The sequence below is a fragment of the Somniosus microcephalus genome, chromosome 15 (genome assembly GCF_052327205.1).
Source record: "Somniosus microcephalus isolate GS21.2 chromosome 15, FLI_Smic_1.0, whole genome shotgun sequence".
NCBI classification, from domain to species: domain Eukaryota; kingdom Metazoa; phylum Chordata; class Chondrichthyes; order Squaliformes; family Somniosidae; genus Somniosus; species Somniosus microcephalus.
The window spans coordinates 6,903,039-6,929,094 of NC_141001.1; the positions used below are offsets into that span (position 1 = coordinate 6,903,039).

A 26,056-nucleotide genomic window follows, 5' to 3' on the forward strand; every position below is an offset into this window, starting at 1 on the left:
CAATCTTAAGGCTTTAAAATCTTGGTCTACCCTAATTTACTTTGTTCTCCCTTTTAATCTTTTCACTCTACCCAATGCCCTGCATTGCAGGGCTTGCCCCTTTATTTGGGTTTCTCCGTGCAAAAATGTATGAATGTCACTGCATCCTCTCCGGAGGATGGGGGGATGTGGGTAATCAGTTTGAGGAATTTCACAGTATCCTGGTGTGAAGAAAGCCGTTTCTCTGTAGATCAGAGCAATTATCAGTCATAGTCCAGAGGGTGCAATGACTCACCGACTGTGCCATGTGCGTTGCAGACCGAGAGGGATGTGAGTGTGCGACAGAGGGCAGTGGATCTCTTGTACGGGATGTGTGACCGGAGCAACGCCCAGCAGATAGTGGCAGAGATGCTGAATTATCTGGAAAATGCTGATTATTCCATTCGAGAAGAAATTGTGAGTCCTCCTTATCTTTGAATGACAACAACAACTACTTATATTTATGTAGCGCTTTTAACGTAATAAAATGTCCCAATGGTTACCCACCTGTCCTGTCACCCACGGGTGGTGTGCGGTACAGGAAGACTTGTTGGAGTTAATAAAAAATGAAAGTAAGCTCCATTTTGAACCAGCAGGACTTTTGTTACTGGTAGTAAGGAACCAGAAATTAAATGTCAATGCACCTCAGTACTAACGGATACCAGACACTGACAGGTGGGTAACCAGGTCCGATACAGCACCCGTGGGTGACGGGCAGGTGGGTAACCAGGCCCGATACAGCACCCGTGGGTGACAGCGCAGGTGGATAACCAGGCCCGATACAGCACCCGTGGGTGACAGCGCAGGTGGGTAACCAGGCCCGATACAGCACCCGTGGGTGACGGGCAGGTGGATCACCAGGCCTGATACAGCACCCGTGGGTGACAGCGCAGGTGGATAACCAGGCCCGATACAGCACCCGTGGGTGACAGCGCAGGTGGATAACCAGGCCCGATACAGCACCCGTGGGTGACGGGCAGGTGGATCACCAGGCCTGATACAGCACCTGTGGGTGACGGGCAGGTGGGTAACCAGGCCCGATACAGCACCCGTGGGTGACAGCGCAGGTGGGTAACCAGGTCTGATACAGCACCCGTGGGTGACATAGAAACATAGAAGATAGGAGCAGGAGTAGGCCATTCGGCCCCTCGAGCCTGCTCCGCTATTCAATGAGATCATGGCTGATCATCCAAATTCAGTACCCTGTCCCTGCTTTCTCCCCATATCCCTTGATCCCTTTAGCCTCAAGAAATATATCCAACTCCTTCTTGAATATATTTAATGAATTGGCCTCTACTGCCTTCTGTGGTAGAGAATTCCACAGGTTCACCACTCTGGGTGAAGAAATTCCTCCTCAATTCTGTCCTAAATGGCTTACCCCTTATCCTTAGACTGTGACCCCTGGTTCTGGACTCCGCCGCCATCGGGAACATCCTTCCTGCATCTAGTCCTGCTAGAATTTTATAAGTTTCAATGAGATCCCCTCTCATTCTTCTAAACTCTAGCGAATAAAAGCCCAATCGACCCAATCTCTCCTCATACGTCATTCCTGCCATCCCAGGTATCAGCCTGGTGAATCTTCGCTGCACTCCCTCCATGGCAAGAACGTCCTTCCTCAGGTAAAGTGACCAAAACTGCACACAATACTCAAGGTGCGGTCTCACCAAGGCCCTGTACAACTGCAGCAAGACATCCTTGTTCCTGTACTCAAACCCTCTCGCTACGAAGGCCAACATACCATTTGCCTTAACCGCCTGCTGCACCTGCATGCTTACCTTCAGTGACTGGTGCACAAGGACACCCAGGTCTCGTTGCACTTCCCCTTTTCCCAATCTATTGCCGTTCAGATAATAATCTGCCTTCCTGTTTTTGCCACCGAAGTGGACAACCTTGCAATTATCCACAATGGGCAGATGCATGGCAAATGCAGTATAATCACCTAACCTGCCCAAATCGTACTGGAGTTTCTCGGCATCCTCCTCACAGCACACACGCCCACCCAGCTTTGTGTCGTCTGCAAACTTGGAGATATTACATCTAGTTCCCTCGTCTAGATCATTTATATGTGACAGGGCAGGTGGGTAACCAGGTCCATTCAGCACCCGTGGGTGACGGGCAGGTGGGTAACAGACTGGACTGCTTGACCACAAACAGTATTGGAAGCAGAATCCTTCACAGCTTTTAAAAGGGAAATGATTAAATATTTGAAAAGACAAATTTAAACAGGTGTGGGGAAAGGTGCTGGGGAATGGGATTGAGGGGAGAGCCCCGTCAGAGAGAGGGCACGGGGCGATGGGGGAATGGGGAAAGGACAGGGGAATGGGACTGAGGGGAGAGCTGTATCAGAGAGAGGGCACGGGGCGATGGGGGAATGGGGAAAGGACGGGAATGGGACTGAGGGGAGAGCTGTATCAGAGAGAGGGCACGGGGCGATGGGGGAATGGGGAAAGGACAGGGGAATGGGACTGAGGGGAGAGCTGTATCAGAGAGAGGGCACGGGGCGATGGGGGAATGGGGAAAGGACGGGAATGGGACTGAGGGGAGAGCTGTATCAGAGAGGGGGCACGGGGCGATGGGGGAATGGGGAAAGGACAGGGGAATGGGACTGAGGGGAGGGCTGTATCAGAGAGAGGGCACGGGGCGATGGGGGAATGGGGAAAGGACGGGAATGGGACTGAGGGGAGAGCTGTATCAGAGAGAGGGCACGGGGCGATGGGGGAATGGGGAAAGGACAGGGGAATGGGACTGAGGAGAGAGCTGTATCAGAGAGAGGGCACGGGGCGATGGGGGAATGGGGAAAGGACAGGGGAATGGGACTGAGGGGAGAGCTGTATCAGAGAGAGGGCACGGGGCGATGGGGGAATGGGGAAAGGACAGGGGAATGGGACTGAGGGGAGAGCTGTATCAGAGAGAGGGCATGGGGCGATGGGGGAATGGGGAAAGGACGGGAATGGGACTGAGGGGAGAGCTGTATCAGAGAGAGGGCACGGGGCGATGGGGGAATGGGGAAAGGACAGGGGAATGGGACTGAGGACAGAGCTGTATCAGAGAGAGGGCACGGGGCGATGGGGGAATGGGGAAAGGGCAGGGGAATGGGACTGAGGGGAGAGCTGTATCAGAGAGAGGGCACGGGGGGATGGGGGAATGGGGAAAGGACAGGGGAATGGGACTGAGGGGAGAGCTGTATCAGAGAGAGGGCACGGGGCGATGGGGGAATGGGGAAAGGACAGGGGAATGGGACTGAGGGGAGAGCTGTATCAGAGAGAGGGCACGGGGCGATGGGGGAATGGGGAAAGGACGGGAATGGGACTAAGGGGAGAGCTGTATCAGAGAGAGGGCACGGGGCGATGGGGGAATGGGGAAAGGACAGGGGAATGGGACTGAGGGGAGAGCTGTATCAGAGAGGGCACGGGGCGATGGGGGAATGGGGAAAGGACAGGGGAATGGGACTGAGGGGAGAGCTGTATCAGAGAGAGGGCACGGGGGGATGGGGGAATGGGGAAAGGACGGGAATGGGACTGAGGGGAGGGCTGTATCAGAGAGGGGGCACGGGGGGATGGCAGAAGGGGACTGAGGGGCGAGCTGTATCAGAGAGAGGGCACAGGGCGATGGGGGAATGGGGAAAGGACAGGGGAATGGGACTGAGGGGAGAGCTGTATCAGAGAGAGGGCACAGGGCGATGGGGGAATGGGGAAAGGACGGGAATGGGACTGAGGGGAGAGCTGTATCAGAGAGAGGGCATGGGGCGATGGGGGAATGGGGAAAGGACAGGGGAATGGGACTGAGGGGGGAGCTGTATCAGAGAGAGGGCACGGGGCGATGGGGGAATGGGGAAAGGACAGGGGAATGGGACTGAGGGGAGAGCTGTATCAGAGAGAGGGCACAGGGCGATGGGGGAATGGGGAAAGGACAGGGGAATGGGACTGAGGGGAGGGCTGTATCAGAGAGGGGGCACGGGGTGATGGCAGAAGGGGACTGAGGGGCGAGCTGTATCAGAGAGAGGGCACAGGGCGATGGGGGAATGGGGAAAGGACAGGGGAATGGGACTGAGGGGAGAGCTGTATCAGAGAGAGGGCATGGGGCGATGGGGGAATGGGGAAAGGACAGGGGAATGGGACTGAGGGGAGAGCTGTATCAGAGAGAGGGCACAGGGCGATGGGGGAATGGGGAAAGGACAGGGGAATGGGACTGAGGGGAGAGCTGTATCAGAGAGGGGGCACGGGGGGATGGCAGAAGGGGACTGAGGGGTGAGCTCTTCGAGAGCTGGTACCAGCTATCAGTCTCGGTTTGGAAAGCTTGAATTGTCCCAGCATGCCCAGCCTTTTGGGGGAGAGAATTCCCGATTTCCGCTCCCCTTTGTGTAGAAAAGGTGCTTCCTGATTTCCCTTCTGAATGGCCCCACCCTAATTATAAGATTATGCCTCTTGTTCTGGATTCCCCCATGCGAGGAAATAGTTTCTGTCTATCCTTTTATTAATTTAAACACCTGGATTAGATCATCCCTCAATCTTCTATACTCAATGGAATATACGGCAAGTTTACGCAGTGTGTCCTCATAATGTAACCCTCTAAGCCCTGGTATCATTCTGGTGAATCTCCACTGCACCCCCTCCAAGGCTAATCTATCCTTTCTGAGGTGCGGTGCCTATAACTGACTGCAGTACTCGGAGCTCTGACCGGAGCTCTGAACAGCTGTAACAGAACTTTCACCCCTTTATATTCCAACCTCCTTGAGATAAAGGCCAGCATTGCATTAGCTTTTGTGATTGCTGTTTTGTACCTGTGGACTAGCATCTGGATTTGTGTACATGGACCCCTAAGTCTCTCTGCTCCTCCACAAAAATTCACACTTCCCCACATTGAACTCCATTTGCCAGTTTTGCCCACTCACTTAATCTTTTTATATTGCTTTGTAACTTCCTGCTCCCATCTGCAATACTTACTGTGCATCCTAACTTACTGTCACCTGCAAACTTGGATATACAACTCTCCATTCCTTCATCCAAGTCATTGATAAATGGGGTGAAAAGCGAAGACCCCACTACAGATCCCTGGAGAACACATCCCGTCAATCAGAGTACCTACCCTTTATCCCTACACTGTCTCGTACCTCTCAACCAATTTCCAACCCGTGCCGCAAGATTGTCTCCAATTCAATGTGCTTTCAATTTTGCTGCTAATCTCTTGGGAGTGTTTGATGGGACAGTGTAGAGGGAGCTTTACTCTATCTCACCTGTTGCCTTGGGAGTGTTTGATGGGACAGTGTAGAGGGAGCTTTACTCTGTATCTAAACTGTTGCCTTGGGAGTGTTTGATGGGACAGTGTAGAGGGAGCTTTACTCTGTATCTCACCTGTTGCCCTGTGAGTGTTTGATGGGACAGTGTAGAGGGAGCTTTACTCTGTATCTAACCCATGCTGTACCTGCCCTGGGAGTGTTTGATGGGACAGTGCAGAGGGAGCTTTACTCTGTATCTAACCTGTGCTGTACCTGCCCTGGGAGTGTTTGATGGGACAGTGTAGAGGGAGCTTTACTCTGTATCTAACCCGTGCTGTACCTGCCCTGGGAGTGTTTGATGGGACAGTGTAGAGGGAGTTTTACTCTGTATCTAACCCGTGCTGTACCTGCCCTGGGAGTGTTCTATGCTGACACTGGCTGACTGAAATGGAAAGTGATCCATTATCCAGCACGAGCATCCCTCAACTTGATGAGCACAAACCTCAGCCGAAATTAATCTTAGATTTACCGTCCTGGAAGATTTTCAGAGAATTTTAGTGGTTTACAGTTCACTTTTTAATAAAAATATATGTTTTATTGTGTTTGGGTGGTGGAGCATCCTGAGCAGTGCCTGCTCCTGTATCTCGGTGCAGCCGCCTGCATTGAAACGTGACAGGCCTGTGTAAGCAGGAGAGTCTTCTCTTGGGCAGTGATCGCTGTCCCTGTGAAGAACTGCAGTTGAAGCCAGGCTTTCATCCCTCTGTCTCTGGGTTGGACGTCTCTGCTCTAACACAGCAATCAGTTCCTGAGTCACACTTATTAGTGTCGTTCTTCAGAGACTTAGCAGCATTACTCATTGTCCCAGCTGACCCTTGCATGATTTTCCCAGTGTAATTGTGATACATAGTGAAGGCGTGTCCTGGCCATCTAGCTGAGTCTGGCTTGTAATGACCCTCCCTGTCGGTGTGGTAGGGGCTGACTTGTACACAGGCATACAGCTGAGTTCAGCCAAGCATTTTGGAGGATTGCACCTGTACTCTACCATTCTGTGACAGCACTTGTCACTATACCCTTGTGTCAGGAGCGTGGACATATTCTGCGAATAATACCTGCCTGCATACAGTGTGTGGATCGTAGTGAATTGCAATGAGCATTCTATAGCCCAGAAGAATGGTTTGCTGTCCTTTTTGAGGTCAGCTGGGAGCATTGAGACAGATTGAAACATCCCCACACCACGCTAACTGAGCAGTGATTGAACCTGGAAAATCACCCTTGTCTGTTTAAAGAAAGAACTTGCATTTATATAGCACCTTTCACCACATCAGGACATCTCAAAGCGCTTTACAGCCAAATACTTTTGAAGTGTAGCCACTGTTGTCAGAAATGCGGCAGCCAAATTGCGCACAGCAAGGTCCCACAAACAGTAATGAGATAATGACCAGATAATCTGTTTTTAGTGATGTAGGTCGAGGGATAAATATTGGCCAGGACACCGGGGAGAACTCAGCTCCTCTTCAAAATAGTGCCATGGGATTTTTTACGTCCCTCTGAGAGAGCAGATTTAATGTCTCATCTGAAAGTTGGCACCATCGACGGTGCAGCACTCCCTCAGTGTTGGACTAGAATGTCGGCCTAGATTTTGTGTTGAAGTCTCTGGACTTTATCATTTAAGCCATTGATGATTCTTGGAGGTCTCATCGGTCCATTTCCTCACTCTAGGTATTGAAAGTCGCAATCCTGGCTGAGAAGTACGCTGTGGACTACACCTGGTATGTCGACACCATCTTGAACCTGATCCGAATCGCTGGAGATTACGTTAGTGAGGAGGTGTGGTATCGAGTCATTCAGATCGTCATCAATCGCGATGACGTGCAGGGCTATGCAGCCAAGACTGTGTTTGAGGCAAGTCATGATCAGACCCAAGCTGTCAAATTCAGTGCTGTGGGGATGTGGTTCCCTCTTGATATTGGTGTAACACAGTACACATTTCACCTCTGTTACACCATTTCACAGTTACATACCATTTCATAAATCTCCAGAGTCCCCGTGTGTATGAAAAATGGTTTGTTGATGCTGCCTGAACCTGAGGCTGCACTACCAAGTTATTCTGACCATCATTCATTGTGCTGTGGTATCAAATAGTATCTAATGGGTTTTATAAAATGCTTGTCAGTTTCCTCCCCTTTACTCCTGAAGACACTTGGCTCCTGTTGGGGAACAGTTTCATGACCCACATCATCCTCCAGTACCTCACCCTAGTGGACTTTCTTCATGTGAGCCCAGAAAGTGAGTGTCAGCAGGATATTTGCTTTGTAGATGGCATCATGCATGAGCCTGATCCTATCCTCGCACTTAAACCACACATGCACCTCCAGCAAGTGTTACTAAATATTGATCCAGAGCAGGAATCCTGGCTCATTAATCCTAGCTTGGGTGCAGTGAGACTAATTGAAACACCACAGTCTTCATCCAGGTGGGATCAGCTAGCTGACAGACCAGGGATGGAATGTGGGAACTTCTGTTGTATGTTCCTCAGTACTAAATAGCGTCTTTACCCACTAGGCAATAGCAAAATACAGAAGCAAAATACTGCGGATGCTGGAAATCTGAAATAAAAACAGAAAATGCTGGAAATATTCAGCAGGTCAGGCAGCATCTGTAGAGAGAAAAACGGAGTTAACGTTTCAGGTCGATGACCCTTCGTCAGAACTGGAAAAAGTTGGAGATGTAACAGGTTTTTAAGCAAGTGCAGGGGCAGGGAGAGGGGGGAGGGGAGGAAAGAACAAAAGGGAAGGTCTGTGATTGGATGAAAGGCAGGAGAGAGTAAGAGACAAGGGACGATGGTGCGAGGCAAAAGGAGATGGTAAGGGGACAAGTAAAAAAACAATAGATGACTCTAGATGAAGTGTAAATGGCAATGGCAGAATGATCGACAGCTGCCATGTGAGAGAGAGAGAAAAAAAATGATAGGGGCCGAGGTTATGGTCTGAAATTGTTGAACTCGATGTTGAGTCCAGAGGGCTGTAAAGTGCCTAATCAAAAAATGAGGTGCTGTTCCTCGAGTTTACGTTGAGCTTTGTTGGAACGGTGTAAAAGGCCGAGGTCAGAGTGGGAGTGGGGTGGAGAATTAAAGTGACAGGCGACCGGAAGCTCGGGGTCACGCTTTCGGACTGAATGGAGGTGTTCCACAAAGCGGTCACCCAGTCTGCGTTTGATCTCCCCAATGTAGAGGAGACCGCATCGTGAGCAGCGAATACAGTATACTAGATTGCAAGAAGTACAAGTATATCGCTGTTTCACCTGGAAAGAGTGTAAGGAGGAAGGCAATAGCATAAGCTGTGCTACTGAAAGATGCTGAGCACTATATAATACTGCCATGTGATTGGGTCTGTTTGATGGTGATGGGTGTCTGGTAATCATGGGATCTGAGAATCATCACAACCTCACAGTTACTATTGTGTATCTTCAGCTGTTTTTTCTAAGATACATATGTAAAAAAGAAACAAAGAAAATCAGTACATGTATCACACATTCCATTGTAAACCTCTTCCGATGGGAAATCCCATAATAAAAATGTCAACATTTCAGAAACACTTGACTGTGATTCCACTCAGTGGCTCTTAGATAGGAGTTTCAATTTTTAGAGATTGCCTGTCATGCCACAGTCAGTGTTCGGCAGTGTGTTCGTATCTAGTGTTTCCCACAAATCACACTCAATGTTTGCTGGAAACATTTTCATCTGACAATTTTCTTTCTCAGTAACTGAAATTTCTAATGTCCGAAATAAGATTTTAAATAAAGAAAAACATTAAAAAAATTACACATTTCACAATAACATGATTAAATTTATGCATTCAATTGTCTCTTAATGCATTCAACCACAACTTTATATAAAGCACCTTTAATATGGAAAAACATCAAGTCGCTTCACAAAGGTGTAAGGAAAACAGATGTTGAGCCAGGTAAAGTTTATTTTTGATTTATTTTTTAAACGGTGTGTGTGTGAGATTAGTGTACTGATTAAACACCTCATAGCTTTTGTGTTCTATAAGCTTTGGAAAGTGCATTAGGCTGAGTGTCTTTTCCTCAATGTTAGTTCATTTATCAAAAAAAAGTCTTGAATTTTAAAGCAAACAATAAGCACCTAATTATCTCACCTAAAAAGCAAGCTCTACCTGTGTTTTGTGGATCGTTAGTAATTAGAATGTTTACTTTTTCTTAAACAGTTTTAAGGTGAAGAGACATTTTAATATACATTTTGTAAAGTGAACTGAAATTTGATCTCTTTTGTTTTAAATCCTCTACTGTTAGCCTGTTTTCATTAGACCAGAGGAGATTATGGGGTGATTTGACAGAGGTGTTTATAATTATGAAGGGATGAACAGAGCAGATCGAAACAGGCTGTTTCCAGTGATTGGAAACCAGATCCAGCCCCCTCCCTGGCCACTGTCTCAGGCTGAACCAGACTGTTTGCTATCTTGATGTCCTATTTGACTGTGAGCTGAGCATCCAATCCCATATCCTCTCCGCTACAAAGACCGCCTACTTCTACCTCGGTAGTATCACCTGTCTCCACCCCTGCCTTACCTCCTCTGTGGCTGAAACCCTCATCCATGCCTTTGGTACCAACAGACTCGACTGTTCCAATGCTCTCCTGGCCGGCCTCCTATCTTCCACCCTCCATAAACTGATCATTCAAAACTCTACTGCCCGTATCCTAACTTGCCCCAAGTCCTGTTCATCCATCACCCCTGCACTCATTGACCTATGTTGGCTCCTAGTCCACCAATGCCTCGATTTTAAATCATCATCCTTGTGTTCAAATCCCTCCATGCCCTCTCCCTTCCCTATCTGTAACCTCCTCCAATCCAATGAAAACTCTGCGTTCCTCCAACTCTGGCCTCTTGTGAATTGCCCACTTCCTTCACCCCACCATTGGTGGCTGTGTCTTCAGCTGTCCAGGCACTAAGCTCTGGGATTCCTTCCTTTAAGATGCTCCTTAAAGCCTACCTCTTTGACCAAGCTTTTAGTCACCTGTTTTAACATCTCCTTTTGTGGCTCGGTGTCAATCTTCGTCTGATTATGTTCCTGTGAAGCGCCATGGGACGTTTTACTACATTAATGGCGCTTTATTTAACAAAACAACAACAACATGGATTTATATAGCACCTTTAACGTAGTAAAACGTCCCAAGGTGCTTCACAGGAGGATTATAAGACAAAAATGTTGACACCGAGCCACATAAGGAGAAATTAGGGCAGATGACCAAAAGCTTGGTCAAAGAGGTAGCTTTTAAGGAGCATCTGAAAGAAGGAAAGGGGGTAGAGAGGTTTAGGCAGGGAATTCCAGAGCTTAGGGCGTAGGCAAATGAAGGCACGGCCAACAATGGTTGAGCGATTATAATCAGGGATTCTCGAGGGCTGAATTAGAGGAGCGCAGATATCATGGGGTTTTGAGGGGGGGGAGGGGTGGTTTGTGGGTCTGGTGAAGATTAAGAGATGGGGAGGGGCGAGGCTGTGGAGAATTTTGAAATTGAGGCGCTGCTTAACCGGGAGCCAATGTAGGTCAGCGAGCACAGGGGTGATGGGCAAACGGGAATTCGTGCGAGTTAGGACACGGGCAGCCGAGTTTTGGATGACCTGAAGTTTACGTAGGGTAGAATGCGGGAGGCCAGCCAGGAGTGTGTTGGGATAGTCAAGTTTAGAGGTAACAAAGGCATGGATGAGGGTTTCAGCAGCTGATGAGCTGAGGCAGGGGCAGAGACGGGCGATTTATGGAGGTGGAACTAGGCGGTCTTAGTTATGCTGCGGATATGTGGTCAGAAGCTCATTTCAGGGTCAAATATGACACTAAGGTTGCAAACAGTGTGGTTCAGCCTCAGACAGATGTTAGGGAGTTGGATGGAGTCAGTGGCTAAGGAACTGAGTTTGCGGCAGGGACCAAAAACAATGGCGTCAGTTTTCCCAATATTTAATTGGAGAAAGTTTCTGCTCATCCAGAACTGGATGCAGTCTGACAATTTACAGACTTTGGAGGGGTCAAGAGAAGAGGTAGTGAGGCCGAGCTGTGTCTCGTCAGCGTACATGTGGAAACTGACACTGTGTTTTCAGATGATGTCGCCAAGGGGCAACATGTAGATGAGAAATAGGAGGGGGCAAGGATAGATCCTTGGGGGACACCAGAGATAATGATGTGGGAGCGGGAAGAGAAGCCATTGTAGGTGATTCTCTGGCTATGATTAGGTAGATAAGAATGGAACCAGGCGAGTGCAGTCTCACCCAGCTGGACGACGGTGGAGAGGTGTTGGCGAAGGATGGAGTGATCAACCGTGTCAAAGGCTGCAGACAAGTCAAGAAGGATGATGAGGGATAGTTTACCTTTGTCGCAGTCACAAAGGATGTCATTTGTGACTTTGATGCAAGCCGTTTCGGTACTGTGACGGGGCGGAAACCTGATTGGAGGGATTCAAACATGGAGTTGCGGGAAAGATGGGCGCGGATTTGGAAGGTGACAACACGTTCAAGGACTTTGGAGAGGAAAGAGGTTGGAGATGGGGTGTTAGTTTGCAAGGATGGAGGGGTCAAGGGTTTTTTTTGAGGAGAGGGGTGATGATGGCAGATTTGAGGGAGAGGGGTCACTACCTGAGGAGAGAGAACCGTTAACAATGTCAGCTAACATGGGAGCCAGGGAAGGAAGTTGGGTGGCCAGCAGTTTGGTAGGAATAGGGTTGAGGGAGCAGGAAGTGGATCTCATGAACAAGATGAGCGCGGAGAGGTCATGAGGGGAGATCGGAGAGAAACTGGAGAAAGATGCCAGTTCAGGGCTAGGGCAGGGGAACCATAGAGGAAGGTGGGCTCGGGGGAAAGAAGGGAGTGGCAGAGGCAGCTGATCGGATGGTCTGAAGCTTAGAGACAAAAGTCCATGAGCTCCGCACAATTGTTGTCGGAGGTGAGGGTGGAGGAGACGGGAGTGGGGTTTAAGAAGATGGTTAGCAGTGGTGAACAGAAGCCGGGGTTTATCGTTGCGTTCCAGAATGATTCTGGAATAGTGAGCAATTTTGGCAGACGATAATGCTTTATGTGGTCCAGCCAAATCTGGCAGTGAATAGCTAAACCAGTTGTCCGCCATATCCATTGAGGTCTGCGTCCCTTGGACTTAAGGGAGTGAAGATGAGAGCCGTACCAGGGGGAATTTAGTTTCGATGTGTGGTTGGAGGTAAAGGGGTCGAGTAGCAGAGTGGGCACATGGGATTAGCTCATGTGGGGGGTAAACACCAACGCGGTCTAATGGAGCCGAACGGCCAGTTTTTATGATGTAATTCTGTGTGGGACACTGACTCTGGAGATTAATGTGCATTATTTCTCAACAGGCCCTCCAGGCCCCTGCTTGCCATGAGAACCTAGTGAAAGTGGGTGGATATATCCTGGGAGAGTTTGGAAACCTCGTTGCTGGTGATTCAAGATCCAGGTTAGTTGAACTCACTGCATTTGCTGTCCTTTGCAGAGCCATTTGCTGTGGCTTCTCCTCCTCCAGCCCCTTCCGCAGCATGGGCCCAGCTGTGCTGTGGACTGTTGTACAGTGACTGCCAGGGCCACTCGGCAACCAGCTAGCAAACCTGAAATGGGGGCAGTGAGCTCTTCCTCTCTCAGGATACTTCCATGCAGGGAGCCCTCTGGTGGTCTAGCTGAGTGCGCTCTCTATCTTTTAGTCTTCGCAGCAGACACTTGTCTGTTGTGGTCTTTGTCCAATCAGTAGGTGTAGCAGCACTTGGTGCTTGGCAGGTGTACAGTTGTACTGGAAGGGTTCGGTATTTAAGTACAGTAGTATATATAGTGACTCAAAGGTTATTCTGTGTGCTAGCACTGCCCTGTTAGACAGATCCAATCTAATAAAGCCTTAATTTAGAATACTTGCTGCAACAGTTAATGACGTTGCGACCCAGTAATTTTGCTCCCTCGTGCTCTTGACGTTAAAAAATTATAGTTCCATTATAATTTTTTTTGGTATTCAAGTTATTTTTTACTTTGCCATTTCCCTCCTAAAGTCGCTGGTCCTTGCGGGTACAGTTTCACAATTGTTGGGCGCCATTTCCAAGTGGCCGAATGTCGGCAGGCTGTTTCACCATAAGGGCATCACTGCTGGATCAGATTTTGTCCTCATCCTAAGGCACTTCCCAGGAGGGGATCCTGGACAGGGATCAGGTGCAGGAGCCCCAGCTGAATCCCCCCCCTGCCCCTTAGATGCTGAGGCCAATTGAAGACCACAAACCACAGGCCCAAGTCAGGTCAGATAACTCCGCACAAATCATGGTTTGAACCATGGGACATTCCGGGCCTTTATGGCTCAGCTCCTCACTGCCTTTACCAAAAGGGATAAGTGTTGTGGCCAGTCCTTCATGATAACAGTATGTTTGAGGCTCTGTAGTGGGCGAGTACCTACAGTTACCAGGCTACATGAAACTGTTTAGGGGGGATGCAGTGTTACTGCTGCAGTCACTACATTAGGAGGGTGTCCCATGACCTGGCTTTCGTTCATTTCAAACTTGACTTACTTGGTAGCTCTTTCGCCTCTTGATTCAGATGGTTGTGGATTCAACTCCCACTCCAGAGACTTGAGCACATAATCTAAGGTGGCACTTCAGTGCAATACCGAGGGAGTGCTGCACTGTCGGAGGCGCCATCTTTCGGATGAGACATTAAATCGAGGTTCCGTCAGCCCCCTCAAGTGGATGTAGAAGATCCCACGGCACTATTTGAAGAAGAGTAGTTCTCCTCAGTGTTCTGGCCAACATTTAGCCCCAAATGAACAACTAAAACATTATCTGATATTTTATCTTGTTGCTTGTGGGATCTTGCTATGTGCAATTTTGCTGCTTTGTTTCCTAGCTGACAACAGTGACCACATTTCAAAAGTATTTCATTGGCTGTAAAGTGCTTTGGGACATTCTGAGGTTGTGAAAGTTCTTTTTCCTTATTTTCAGCCCTTTAGTACAGTTCAACCTGCTGCACTCCAAGTTCCACCTGTGCAGCGTGCCCACGAGAGCCCTCCTGCTTTCCACTTACATCAAGTTTGTGAACCTGTTCCCTGAGATTAAGTCTACCATTCAAGACGTGCTCCGCAGTGACAGCCAACTGAGGAATGCAGATGTTGAGCTGCAGCAGCGGGCTGTTGAGTACCTGAGACTCAGCTCCATAGCGAGCACTGACATCCTGGTAGGTACAGGAACTTCGGAGAGACGTGTGCCTCTCAGTGCATCCACGTCTGTGTGACTGTGTCCTTCTCTTGTTTATCCCTCGTGTGTTCATCGCCGTGAGAGTTACCAGCTCAGGTCTTCAATTCACTGCATCCTTTCTAGTGTGAAGAGCTGTTGTCTTTTCTAGTTTACAGACTACTAATGTCACTGGTCACTCCTTGTCTACTCGTTTGCACATGTTGGCTGCCCCTGTCTGCTTCTCTCTCTCTTGCTGACTCAGCATCTCCCCTCCCCCGCCCCCAACCCCGTTCCCCTCCCCCCGCCCCCAACCCCGTTCCCCCAACCCCGTTCCCCTCCCCCCGCCCCCCCAACCCCGTTCCCCCAACCCGTTCCCCCTCCCCCCGCCCCCAACCCCGTTCCCCTTCCCCCGCCCCCAACCCCGTTCCCCTCCTCCCCGCTCCCAACCCCGCCCCCCGCCCCCAACCCCGTTCCCCTCCTCCCCGCTCCCAACCCCGCTCCCCTCCCCCCGCCCCCAACCCCGTTCCCCTCCCCCCGCCCCCAACCCCGTTCCCCCAACCCCGTTCCCCTCCCCCCGCCCCCAACCCCGTTCCCCTTCCCCGCCCCCAACCCCGTTCCCCTTCCCCCGCCCCCAACCCCGTTCCCCTCCTCCCCGCTCCCAACCCCGTTCCCCTCCCCCCGCTCCCCCAGACCCTTCCCCCGCCCCCAACCCCGCTCCCCTCCCCCCGCCCCCAACCCCGTTCCCCTCCCCCCGCTCCCCCAGACCCTTCCCCCGCCCCCAACCCCGTTCCCCCGCCCCCAACCCCGTTCCCCTTCCTCCGCTCCCCCAGACCCTTCCCCCGCTCCCCCAGACTCTTCCCCTGCCTCCCCCCACCCCCAACCCCGTTCCCCTCCCCCCGCCCCCAACCCCGTTCCCCTCCCCCCGCCCCCAACCCCGTTCCCCTCCCCCCGCCCCCAACCCCGTTCCCCTCCCCCCGCCCCCAACCCCGTTCCCCTCCCCCCGCCCCCCAACCCCGTTCCCCTCCCCCCGCCCCCAACCCCGTTCCGCTCCCCCAGACCCTTCCCCCGCCCCCAACCCCGTTCCCCTCCCCCGCCCCCAACCCCGTTCCCCTCCCCCCGCCCCCAACCCCGTTCCCCTCCCCCCGCCCCCCAACCCCGTTCCCCTTCCCCTGCTCCCCAACCCCGTTCCCCTTCCCCTGCTCCCCCAGACCCTTCCTCCGCTTCCCCCGCTCCCAACCCCGTTCCCCTCCCCCCGCCCCCAACCCCGTTCCCCTCCCCCCGCCCCCAACCCCGTTCCCCTTCCCCTGCTCCCCCAGACCCTTCCTCCGCTCCCCCCGCCCCCCAACCCCGTTCCCCTCCCCCCGCCCCCAACCCCGCTCCCCTTCCCCCGCCCCCAACCCCGTTCCCCTCCCCCCGCCCCCAACCCCGTTCCGCTCCCCCAGACCCTTCCCCCGCCCCCAACCCCGTTCCCCTCCCCCCGCCCCCAACCCCGTTCCCCTCCCCCCGCCCCCAACCCCGTTCCCCCTCCCCCCGCCCCCAACCCCGTTCCCCTTCCCCTGCTCCCCCAACCCCGTTCCCCTTCCCCTGCTCCCCCAGACCCTTCCTCCGCTTCCCCCGCCCCCAACCCCGTTCCCCTCCCCCCGCCCCCAACCCCGTTCCCCTTCCCCTGCTCCCCCAGACCCTTCCTCCGCTCCCCCCGCCCCCCAACCCCGTTCCCCTCCCCCCGCCCCCAACCCCGCTCCCCTTCCCCCGCCCCCAACCCCGTTCCCCTCCCCCAACCCCGTTCCCCTCCCCCAACCCCGTTCCCCTCCCCCCGCTCCCCTTCCCCCTCCCCCCGCTCCCCTTCCCCCGCCCCCAACCCCGTTCCCCTCCCCCAACCCCGTTCCCCTCCCCCCGCCCCCAACCCCGTTCCCCTCCCCCCGCCCCCAACCCCGTTCCCCTTCCCCCGCCCCAACCCCGTTCCCCTCCCCCCGCCCCCAACCCCGCTCCCCTCCCCCCGCCCCCAACCCCGCTCCCCTTCCCCCGCCCCCAACCCCGTTCCCCTCCCCCAACCCCGTTCCCCTCCCCCCGCCCCCAACCCCGTTCCCCTCCCCCCGTTCCCCTCCCCCCGCCCCCAACCCCGTTCCCCTTCCCCCGCCCCAACCCCGTTCCCCTCCCCCCGCCCCAACCCCGCTCCCCTCCCCCCGCCCCCAACCCCGCTCCCCTCCCCCCGCCCCCAACCCCGTTCCCCTCCCCCCGCCCCCAACCCCGTTCCCCTGCCTCCCCCCGCCCCAACCCCGTTCCCCTCCCCCCGCCCCCAACCCCGTTCCCCTCCCCCCGCCCCAACCCCGTTCCCCTTCCCCCCCCGCTCCCCCAGACCCTTCCCCCCAGACCCTTCCCCCCAGACTCTTCCCCCGCTCCCCTCCCCCCGTTCCCCTCCCCCCGCCCCCAACCCCGTTCCCCTGCCTCCCCCCGCCCCAACCCTGTTCCCCTCCCCCCGTTCCCCTCCCCCCGCCCCCAACCCCGTTCCCCTGCCTCCCCCCGCCCCCAACCCTGTTCCCCCAACCCCGTTCCCCTCCCCCCGCCCCCAACCCCGTTCCCCTGCCTCCCCCCCGCCCCAACCCCGTTCCCCTCCCCCCAACCCCGTTCCCCTTCCCCCCGCTCCCCCGTTCCCCTTCCCCCGCTCCCCCAGACCCTTCCCCCCCAGACTCTTCCCCCGCTCCCCTCCCCCCGCCCCCAACCCCGTTCCCCTTCCCCCCGCTCCCCCAGACCCTTCCCCCAGACTCTTCCCCCGCTCCCCTCCCTGTTCAGGTCAGAAAAGTAGTGAATTTCTTGAGTGCATTCGATAGTTTTCTGGAGCAATGTGTTCTAGAACCAACAAGGGGGCAGGCCATACTAGATTTAGTAATGATCAATCAGCCAGACTTCGATAAATACTCCCTTACTATTAGATTACTAACTAACAGTGATGATAATATGATCAAATTCACTGTTAAGTTTGAAAAGGAGAAACTTAACAGTTACTAAGATTCTAGATTTTGCTAAGGCTAACGTTAACAGGATGAGACAGACTGGCGACAGTAAACTGGTCAAAATCAGGTAAAACTGCAGATGAACTGTGGGAGGTGTTCAAAAGAGAATTTAGCTTAATACAGGACCAGTATATACCCCTAAGGAGAAGAGTTCTACTTACCAAATATAACCGCCATGGTTGACAAAAGAGGTGAGAGATAACATAATACTAAATGAAACAGCATACAAAATGGCAAAGAATTGTGTAGATCCAGGGTTCTGGGAGAGATCCAAAGGACGACAAGAATGATGGTACGAGCTGCAGAAAGGGAATACGAAAAGACACTTGCGAGGGATATCCAGTTGACCATACAGTTTTTACAAATATATTGCAAGAAAAAGGGTAGTCAAGGGTAATGTGGGCCCTTAAAAACAGATGCGGGTAATATTGCAAATGGAAATAAAGGAATTGCAGACTTGTTGACTAATTACTTTGTGTCAGTCTTCACAGTGGACGAAGAGGATAATATACCTGACATTCCAGGGAAATTAATAATCAATCAAGGACTGGAATTCAATGAAGTTAACGTAAGCAAGAAAACAGTATTAGAAAAAATAATGGCACTAAAGACTGATGAATCCCCAGGACCTGATGATTTCCACCCCAGGGTGTTAAAGAAAGTAGGTGAGGAAAGTGCAGATGCTTTAGCCATACTCTTCCAAAGCTTGTGGAGTTTATACGAACTTCTAAAAGGCATTCGATAAGGTTCCACATAAGAGACTGTTGGCTAATATTAAAGCTCATGGAATTGAAGGCAAATTATTGGCTGGTTAGGCGGTTGGTTAGGCAGTGGAAGACAGAGAGTAGGGATATTGGAAGGAAGTGACTAGTGATATCTCGCAAGGGTCTGTGCTGGGGCCTCAACTATTCACTATATTTATTAATTACTTAGATAACACAATAGAGAGCCATATATCCAAGTTTGCCGATGACAAAGATTGGTGGAATAGTAAGTAGTGTGGATGAGAGCATAAAATTACAAAGAGACGTTGATAGATTAGGTAAGTGGGCAAAACTGGCAGATGGATTTCAACGCAGGTTAAGAACATAAGAACATTTTAAGAACATAAGAAATAGGAGCAGGAATAGGCCATACGGCCCCTCGAGCCTGCTCCGCCATTCAATAAGATTAAGGCTGATCATCGACCTCAACTCCACTTTCCCGCCCGATCTCCATATCCCTTGATTCCCCTAGAGTCCAAAAATCTATCGATCTCAGCCTTGAATATACTCAACGACTCAGCATCCACAGCCCTCTGGGGTAGAGAATTCCAAAGATTCACAACCCTCGGAGTGAAGAAATTCCTCATCTTGGTTTTAAATGGCCGACCCCTTATCCTGAGACTATGCCCCCTAGTTCTAGACTCTCCAGCCAGGGGAAACAACCTCTCAGCATCTACCCTGTCAATTCCCCTTCAGAATCTTGTATGTTTCAATGAGATCACCTCTCCAGAGGGTATAGGCCCATTCTACACAATCTCTCATCATAGGACAGCCCTCTCATCCCAGGAATCAATCTAGTGAACCTTCGTTGCACTGTCTCCAAGGCAAGTATAGCCTTCCTTCGATAAGGAGACCAAAACTGTGCCCAGTACTCCAGGTGTGGTCTCACCAAGGCCCTGTACAATTGTAGTAAGACTTCCTTAGTCTTATACTCCAACCCCTTGCAATGAAGGCCAACATGCCATTTGCCTTCCTCATTGCTTGCTGTACCTGCATGCTAGCTTTCTGTGTTTCTTGCACGAGGACACCCAAATCTCTCTGAACATTATTTGAAAGTTTCTCTCCATTTAAAAAATATTCTGTTTTTCTATTCTTCCTACCAAAGTGAATAACCTCACATTTCCCTACATTATACTCCATCTGCCACCTTACTGCCCACTCACTTAGTCTATCTATATCCCTTTGCAGTCTCTTTGTGTTCTCCTCACAGCTTACTGTCCCACCTAGCTTTGTATCATCAGCAAACTTGGATACATTACACTCGGTCCCTTCATCTAGGTCATTAATATAGATTGTAAATAGCTGAGAACATACATAAGAACGAGGAGCAGGAATAGGTCACTTGGCCCCTCGAGCCTGCTCTGCCATTCAGTAAGATCATGGCTGATCTTGGGCTTAAAGCCACTTCCCTGCCTGCTCACCATAACCCTTCACTCCCTTATCTTGCAAAAATCTGTCTATCTCCACCTTAAATGTATTCAATGACCCAGCCTCCACGGCTCTCTGGGGCAGAGAATTCCACAGATTTACGACCCTCTGAGAGAAGAAATTCCTCCTCATCTCAGTTCTAAAAGGGCGACCCTTTATTCTGAAACTATGCCCCCGAGTTCTAGATTCCCCACGAGGGGAAACATCCTCTCTGCATCTACCTTGTCGAGCCCCCTCAGTATCTTATATGTTTCAATAAGATCGCCTCTCATTCTTCTAAATTCCGAGTATAGGCCCAGCCTGCTCAACCTTTCCTCATAATTCAACCCCCTCATCTCAGGAATCAACCGAGTAAATCGTCTCTGAACTGCCTCCAATGCAAGTATATCTTTCTTTAAATAAGGAGACCAAAACTGTACGCAGTACTCCAGGTGTGGTCTCACCAATACCCTGTACAGTTGTAGCAAGACTTCCCTGCTTTTATACTCCAACCCCTTTGAAACAAAGGCCAACATTCCATTTGCCTTTTTGATTACTTGCTGTACCTGCATGCTAACGTTTTGTGTTTCATGCACAAGAAACCCCCAGGTCCCTCTGAACTGTAATCTCTCTCAATTTAAATAATAATTTGCTTTATTTTTCCTGCCAAAGTGGATAACCTCGCACTTTCCCACATTATACTCCATCTGCCAAATGTTTGCCCACTCACTTAGCCTGTCTATATCCCTTTGCAGATTCTTTGAGTCCTCTGCACAACTTGCTTTCCCACCCATCTTTGTATCATCTGCAAACTTGGTTACATTACACTCGGTCCCTTCATCCAAGTCATTAATATAGATTGTAAATAGTTGAGGCCCCAGCATCGATCCCTGTGGCACCCCACTAATTACAGTTTGCCAACCGGAAAATGACCCATTTATCCCGACTCTCTTCTATTAGTTAGCCAATTCTCTATCCATGCTAATATATTACTCCCAACTCTGTGAGCTCTTCTCTTATGCAGTAACCTTTTATGTGGCACCTTATCAAATGCCTTCTGGAAATCCAAATACACCACATCCACTGGCTCACTTTTGTCCACCCTGCTCATTACATCCTCAAAGAACTCCAGCAAATTTGTTAAATATGATTTCCCTTTCTTAATGCAGTCAAGCATGGTTTTATGATTTTCCAAATGCCCTGTTACTGCTTCCTTAATGAAGGACTCCAGCATTTTCCCAACGACAGATGTTAGGGTAACTGGTCTATAGTTTCCTGCTTTCTGTCTCCCTCCTTTCTTAAATAGGGGTGTTACATTTGCGGTTTTCCAATCCACTGGGACCTCTCCAGAGTCCAGGGAATTTTGTAATATTGAAACCAATGCATCCACTATCTCTGCAGCCGCTTCTTTTAAGACCCTGGCATGCAGGCCATCGGGTCCAGGGAACTTGTCGTCTTTTAGTCCCATTATTTTACCAAGTACTATTTCCTTAGTGATAGTGATTGTCTTCAGCTCCCCCCTCCCTGTGGCCCCTTGATTATCCATTACTGGGATGTTGTTAGTGTCTTCTAACATGAAGACAGATACAAAATATTTGTTCAGAGTCTCTGCCATTTCCACGTTCCCCATTATTAATTCCCCAGTCTCATCCTCTAAGGGACCAACGTTTACTTTAGCGACTCTCTTCCTTTTTATATACCTGTAGAAGCTCTTACTATCTGTTTTAATATTTCTTGCCAGTTTACTCTCATAATTCATCTCTTTTTTTGGTCATCCTTTGCTGGTTTTTAAAAATTTCCCAATCCTCTGGTCTCCCACCAATCTTGGCAACATTGTATGCCTTCATTTTCAATTTGATACCATCCTTTACTTCCTTAGTTAGCCCCTTCTCTTAAAGTCTTTCTTTCTCACTGGAATATATTTTTATTGAGTTATAAAATATCTCCTTAAATGTTCGCCACTGCATTTCAACTGTCTTACCTTTTAATTTATTTTTCCAGTCCACTTTAGCCAGTTCTGCCCTCATGCTATTGTAATTGCCTTTGTTTAAGATCAGGACACTGGTTTGAGATGCAACTTTCTCACCCTCCAACTAAATTTGAAATTCAACCATGTTATGATTACTCTTTCCTAGAGGATCCTTTACTATGAGATCATTTATTAATTCTGTCTCATTACACAGTACCAGATCCAAGATAGCCTGCTCCCTGGTTGGTTCCATTATATACTGTTCTAGGAAACCATCCCGGATGCACTCTATGAACTCCTCATCAAGGCTACCATGGCCAATTCGATTTGTCCAATCAATATGGAGATTAAAATCACCCATCATTATTACCGTACCTTTTTTACAGGCCTCCATTATTTGTTGATTTATACTCTGTCCAACAGTATTGCTACTGTTCGGGGGCCTGTAGACTACGCCCACCAGAGACTTTTTCCCCATATTATTTATCTCCACCCAAACCGATTCTACATCTTGGTCTTCTGAGCCAATATCACTTCTCACCACTGCACTGATCCCATCCTTTGCCAACAAAGCCACCCCACCTCCCTTTCCTTTCTGTCTATCCTTTCCAAATTGTCAAATACCCTGGAATATTCAGTTCCCAGCCCTGGTCACCTTGCAACCACATCTCTGTAATGGCGATCAGATCATACCCATTTATATCTATTTGTGCCGTCATCTCATCTATCTTGTTACGAATGCTGCATGCATTCAGATATAGAGCTTTTAACTTTGTCTTTTTACCATTTCTCCTTGTTTTGGCCCCATTTTCTGTTGCACTCTTATGTTTAAGCATTCTGTCCCTTCCTGTCACACTCTGGTTATTATTTCCCCCATCTCTATTCTGCTCTATTGACTTTTTAAATTCCCACGTAGCTGGACCCTGCCCCCCACTATTTAGTTTAAAGCTCTCTCTACAGCCCTAGTTATTCGATTCGCCAGGACTCTAGCCCCAGCATGGTTCAAGTGAAGCCCGTCCAAGAGGAACAGCCCCACAAACCCATTTCTCCCACACCAGTTTTTGAGCCATTCGTTCATTTCTCTGATCTTATTTACCCTATGCAAATTTGCTCGTGGCTCAGGTAGTAATCCAGAGATTATTACCTTTGTGGTTCTGCTTTTTAATTTAGCCCCTAGCTGCTCATACTCTCTCAGCAGAACCTCTTTCTTTGTCCTACCTATGTCCCGTGCCCCGTGTTATGCTCCTCTTGCTCTATGTGGGAATTCAGGGACACTGCCGGTGTCCCTGATGACCACGTGTGCCAGAAATGCATCCAGCTGCGGCTACTAGCAGACCGCATTGCGGCGCTGGAGCTGCGGATGGATGGGCTTTGGAGCATTCACGATGCTGAGAGGGTCGTGGATTACACGTTTGATGAGGTGGTCACACCGCAGGTAAGGGCTGCACAGGCAGAAGGGAAATGGGTGACCATCAGGCAGAGCAGTAGAGGCAGGCAGGTAGTGCAGGGGATCCCTGTGGCCATCCCCCTCTCAAACAGGTATACCGATTTGGATACTGTTGAGGGGGATGGCTTACCAGAGGAAGGCAGCAGCAGCCAACTTCCCGGCACCAGGGGTGCTTCTGCTGCTCAGGAAGGGAGGAAAAAGAGTGGGAGAGCAATAGTGATAGGGGATTCTATCGTAAGGGGAACAGATAGGCGTTTCTGTGGCCGTAGATGTGACTCCAGGATGGTTTGTTGCCTCCCTGGTGCCAGGGTCAAGGATGTCACCTGAACGGCTGCAGGGCATTCTGAAGGGGGAGGGTGAACAGTCAGAGGTCGTGGTTCACATTGGGACCAATGACATGGGTAGGAAGAGGGATGAGGTCCTGCAGCAAGAATTTAGGGAGCTAGGTAGCAGATTAAAGAGCAGGACCTCAAAGGTTGTAATCTCTGGATTACTCCCGGTGCCACGTGCTAGTGAGTATAGGAATAGGAGGATAGAGCAGATGAATGCGTGGCTAATGAGTTGGTGCAGGAGGGAGGGCTTTAGTTTCCTGGATCACTGGGCCTGCTTCTGGGGAAGGTGGGACTTGTACAAGTCGGACGGGTTGCACCTGAACCAGAGCGGGACAAATATCCTTGCGGGGAGGTTTGCTAGCACTGTTCGGGGGGGTTTAAACTAAAATGGCAGGGGGTTGGGAACCTGAGCAGGGAGACAGAGGAAAGGGAAACAGGGATAAAAGCAAAAGATAGGAAGGAGAAAAACAAAAGTGGCAGTCAGAGAAGTCAACGGTTTAAATCAAACGTGGCCACAGTAAATAATAATTCTAATAGGTCTAAGAGCGTTAAAAAAAACAAGCCTGAAGGCTTTGTGTCTTAATGCGAGGAGCATTTGTAATAAGGTGGACGAATTGGCTGCGCAAATAGAGGTAAACGAATATGATTTGGTTGGGATTACGGAAACGTGGCTCAAGGATGGCCAAGACTGGGAACTCAACATCCAGGGGTATTCGATATTCAGGAAAGATAGGCAAAAAGGAAAGGGAGGTGGGGTAGCATTACTGGTTAAAGAAGGGATTAATACAATTGTAATGAAGGATATTAGCTCTGATGATGTGGAATCTGTATGGGTAGAATTGAGAAATACTAAGGGGAAAAAAACATTAGTGGGAGTGGTATATAGACCTCCAAACAGTAAGGTGGAGGTTGGGGATGGCATTAAAAGGGAAATTAAAGAAGCGTGCAATAAGGGCACAGCAGTCATCATGGGTGACTTTAATCTACATATAGATTGGGCCAACCAAATTAGTAACAATACTGTGGAGGAGGAATTCCTGGAGTGTTTACGGGATGGTTTCCTGGACCAATATGTCGAGGAACCAACCAGAGATCAGGCCATCTTAGACTGGGTATTAATGTAACGAGAAAGGATTAATTAGCAATCTTGTTGTACGAGGCCCCTTGGGTCGGAGCAATCATATGATAGAATTCTTCATTAAGATGGAGAATGAAGTAGTTGACTCAGAGACTGGGGTCCTCAATTTAAATAAAGGAAACTACGATGGTCTGAGGAGCGAGTTGGGTAGGATTGATTGGGGAATGGCACTCAAAGGGTTGACGGTGGATAGGCAATGGCAAACATTCAAAGACCGAATGGATGAGCTACAGAATTTGTTCATCCCAGTTTGGCATAAAAATAAAACAAAAAAGGTAACTCAACCGTGGCTAACAAGGGAAATTAGGGATAGCATAAGATCCAAGGAGACGACATATAAATTGGCCAGAAAAAGCAATAATCCTGAGGATTGGGAGCAGTTTAGAATTCAACAAAGGAGGACAAAGGGATTAATTAAGAAAGGGAAAATAGAATATGAAAGTAAGCTATCAGGGAACATAAAAACTGACTGTAAAAGCTTTTATAGATATGTGAAGAGAAAAAGATTGGCGAAGTCAAGCGTAGGTCCCTTGCAGTCAGAATCAGGGGGATTTATAATGGGAAACAAAGAAATAGCAGACCAACTAAATTCATACTTTGGTTCTGTCTTCACAAAGGAGGACACAATTAACCTCCCAGCGATGCCGGGGAACATAGGGCCTGATGAAAGGGTGGAACTGAAAGAAATCAGTATTTGTAGGGAAATGGTGTTAGGAAAATTGATGGGACTGAAGGCCGATAAATCCCCAGGGCCTGATAATCTACATCCCAGGGTACTTAAGGAAGTGGCCCTAGAGATAGTAGATGCATTGCTGGTCATCTTCCAGAACTCGATAGACTCTGGAACAGTACCCATGGATTGGAGGGTAGCTAATGTTACCCCACTATTCAAAAAAGGTGGTAGAGAAAAAGCGGGGAATTATAGACCGGTAAGCCTGACATCGGTAGTGGGGAAAATGCTAGAATCTATTATAAAAGATGTAATAGCAGAGCACTTGGAAAGCAGTGACAGGATCGGACAAAGTCAACATGGATTTACAAAAGGTAAATCATGCTTTGACTAATCTACTGGAATTTTTTGAGGATGTAACTGGTAAAATAGATAAGGGAGAACCAGTGGATGTGGTGTATTTGGACTTTCAGAAGGCTTTCGATAAGGTCCCACATAAGAGATTAGCATGCAAAATTAAGGCACATGGGATTGGGGGCCAGGTATTGACTTGGATAGAGAACTGGTTGGCGGACAGAAGGCAAAGAGTTGGAATAAACGGGTCGTTTTCCGAGTGGCAGGCAGTGACTAGTGGGGTACCGCAAGGATCGGTCCTAGGACCCCAGCTGTTCACAATATATATTAATGATCTGGACGAGGGAATTGGATGTAATATCTCCAAATTTGCAGACGACACAAAGCTGGGTGGGAGGGTAAGCTGTGAGGAGGATGTCGTGAAACTCCAGTACGATTTGGACAGATTGGGTGATTGGGCAGAAACATGGCAAATGCACTATAATGTGGATAAATGTGAGGTTATCCACTTTGGTGGCAA

The 26,056-nt window shown here is 49.9% G+C and overlaps 1 protein-coding gene across 4 annotated transcripts in view; it reads left to right on the forward strand.

Moving 5' to 3' along the window:
* The window catches only part of LOC147106526 (AP-2 complex subunit alpha-2-like), a 148,788-nt gene that overhangs the window by 59,262 nt on the left and 63,470 nt on the right, over window positions 1-26,056 (forward strand). For all 4 annotated transcript variants that reach the window (XM_086007485.1, XM_086007483.1, XM_086007484.1 and 1 more), the window contains 4 exons: window positions 298-435; window positions 6,953-7,135; window positions 12,603-12,700; window positions 14,214-14,445. In XM_086007485.1, coding sequence (XP_085863611.1) covers window positions 298-435; window positions 6,953-7,135; window positions 12,603-12,700; window positions 14,214-14,445 — 651 coding nt within the window. The remainder of the gene's footprint in view (window positions 1-297; window positions 436-6,952; window positions 7,136-12,602; window positions 12,701-14,213; window positions 14,446-26,056) is intronic.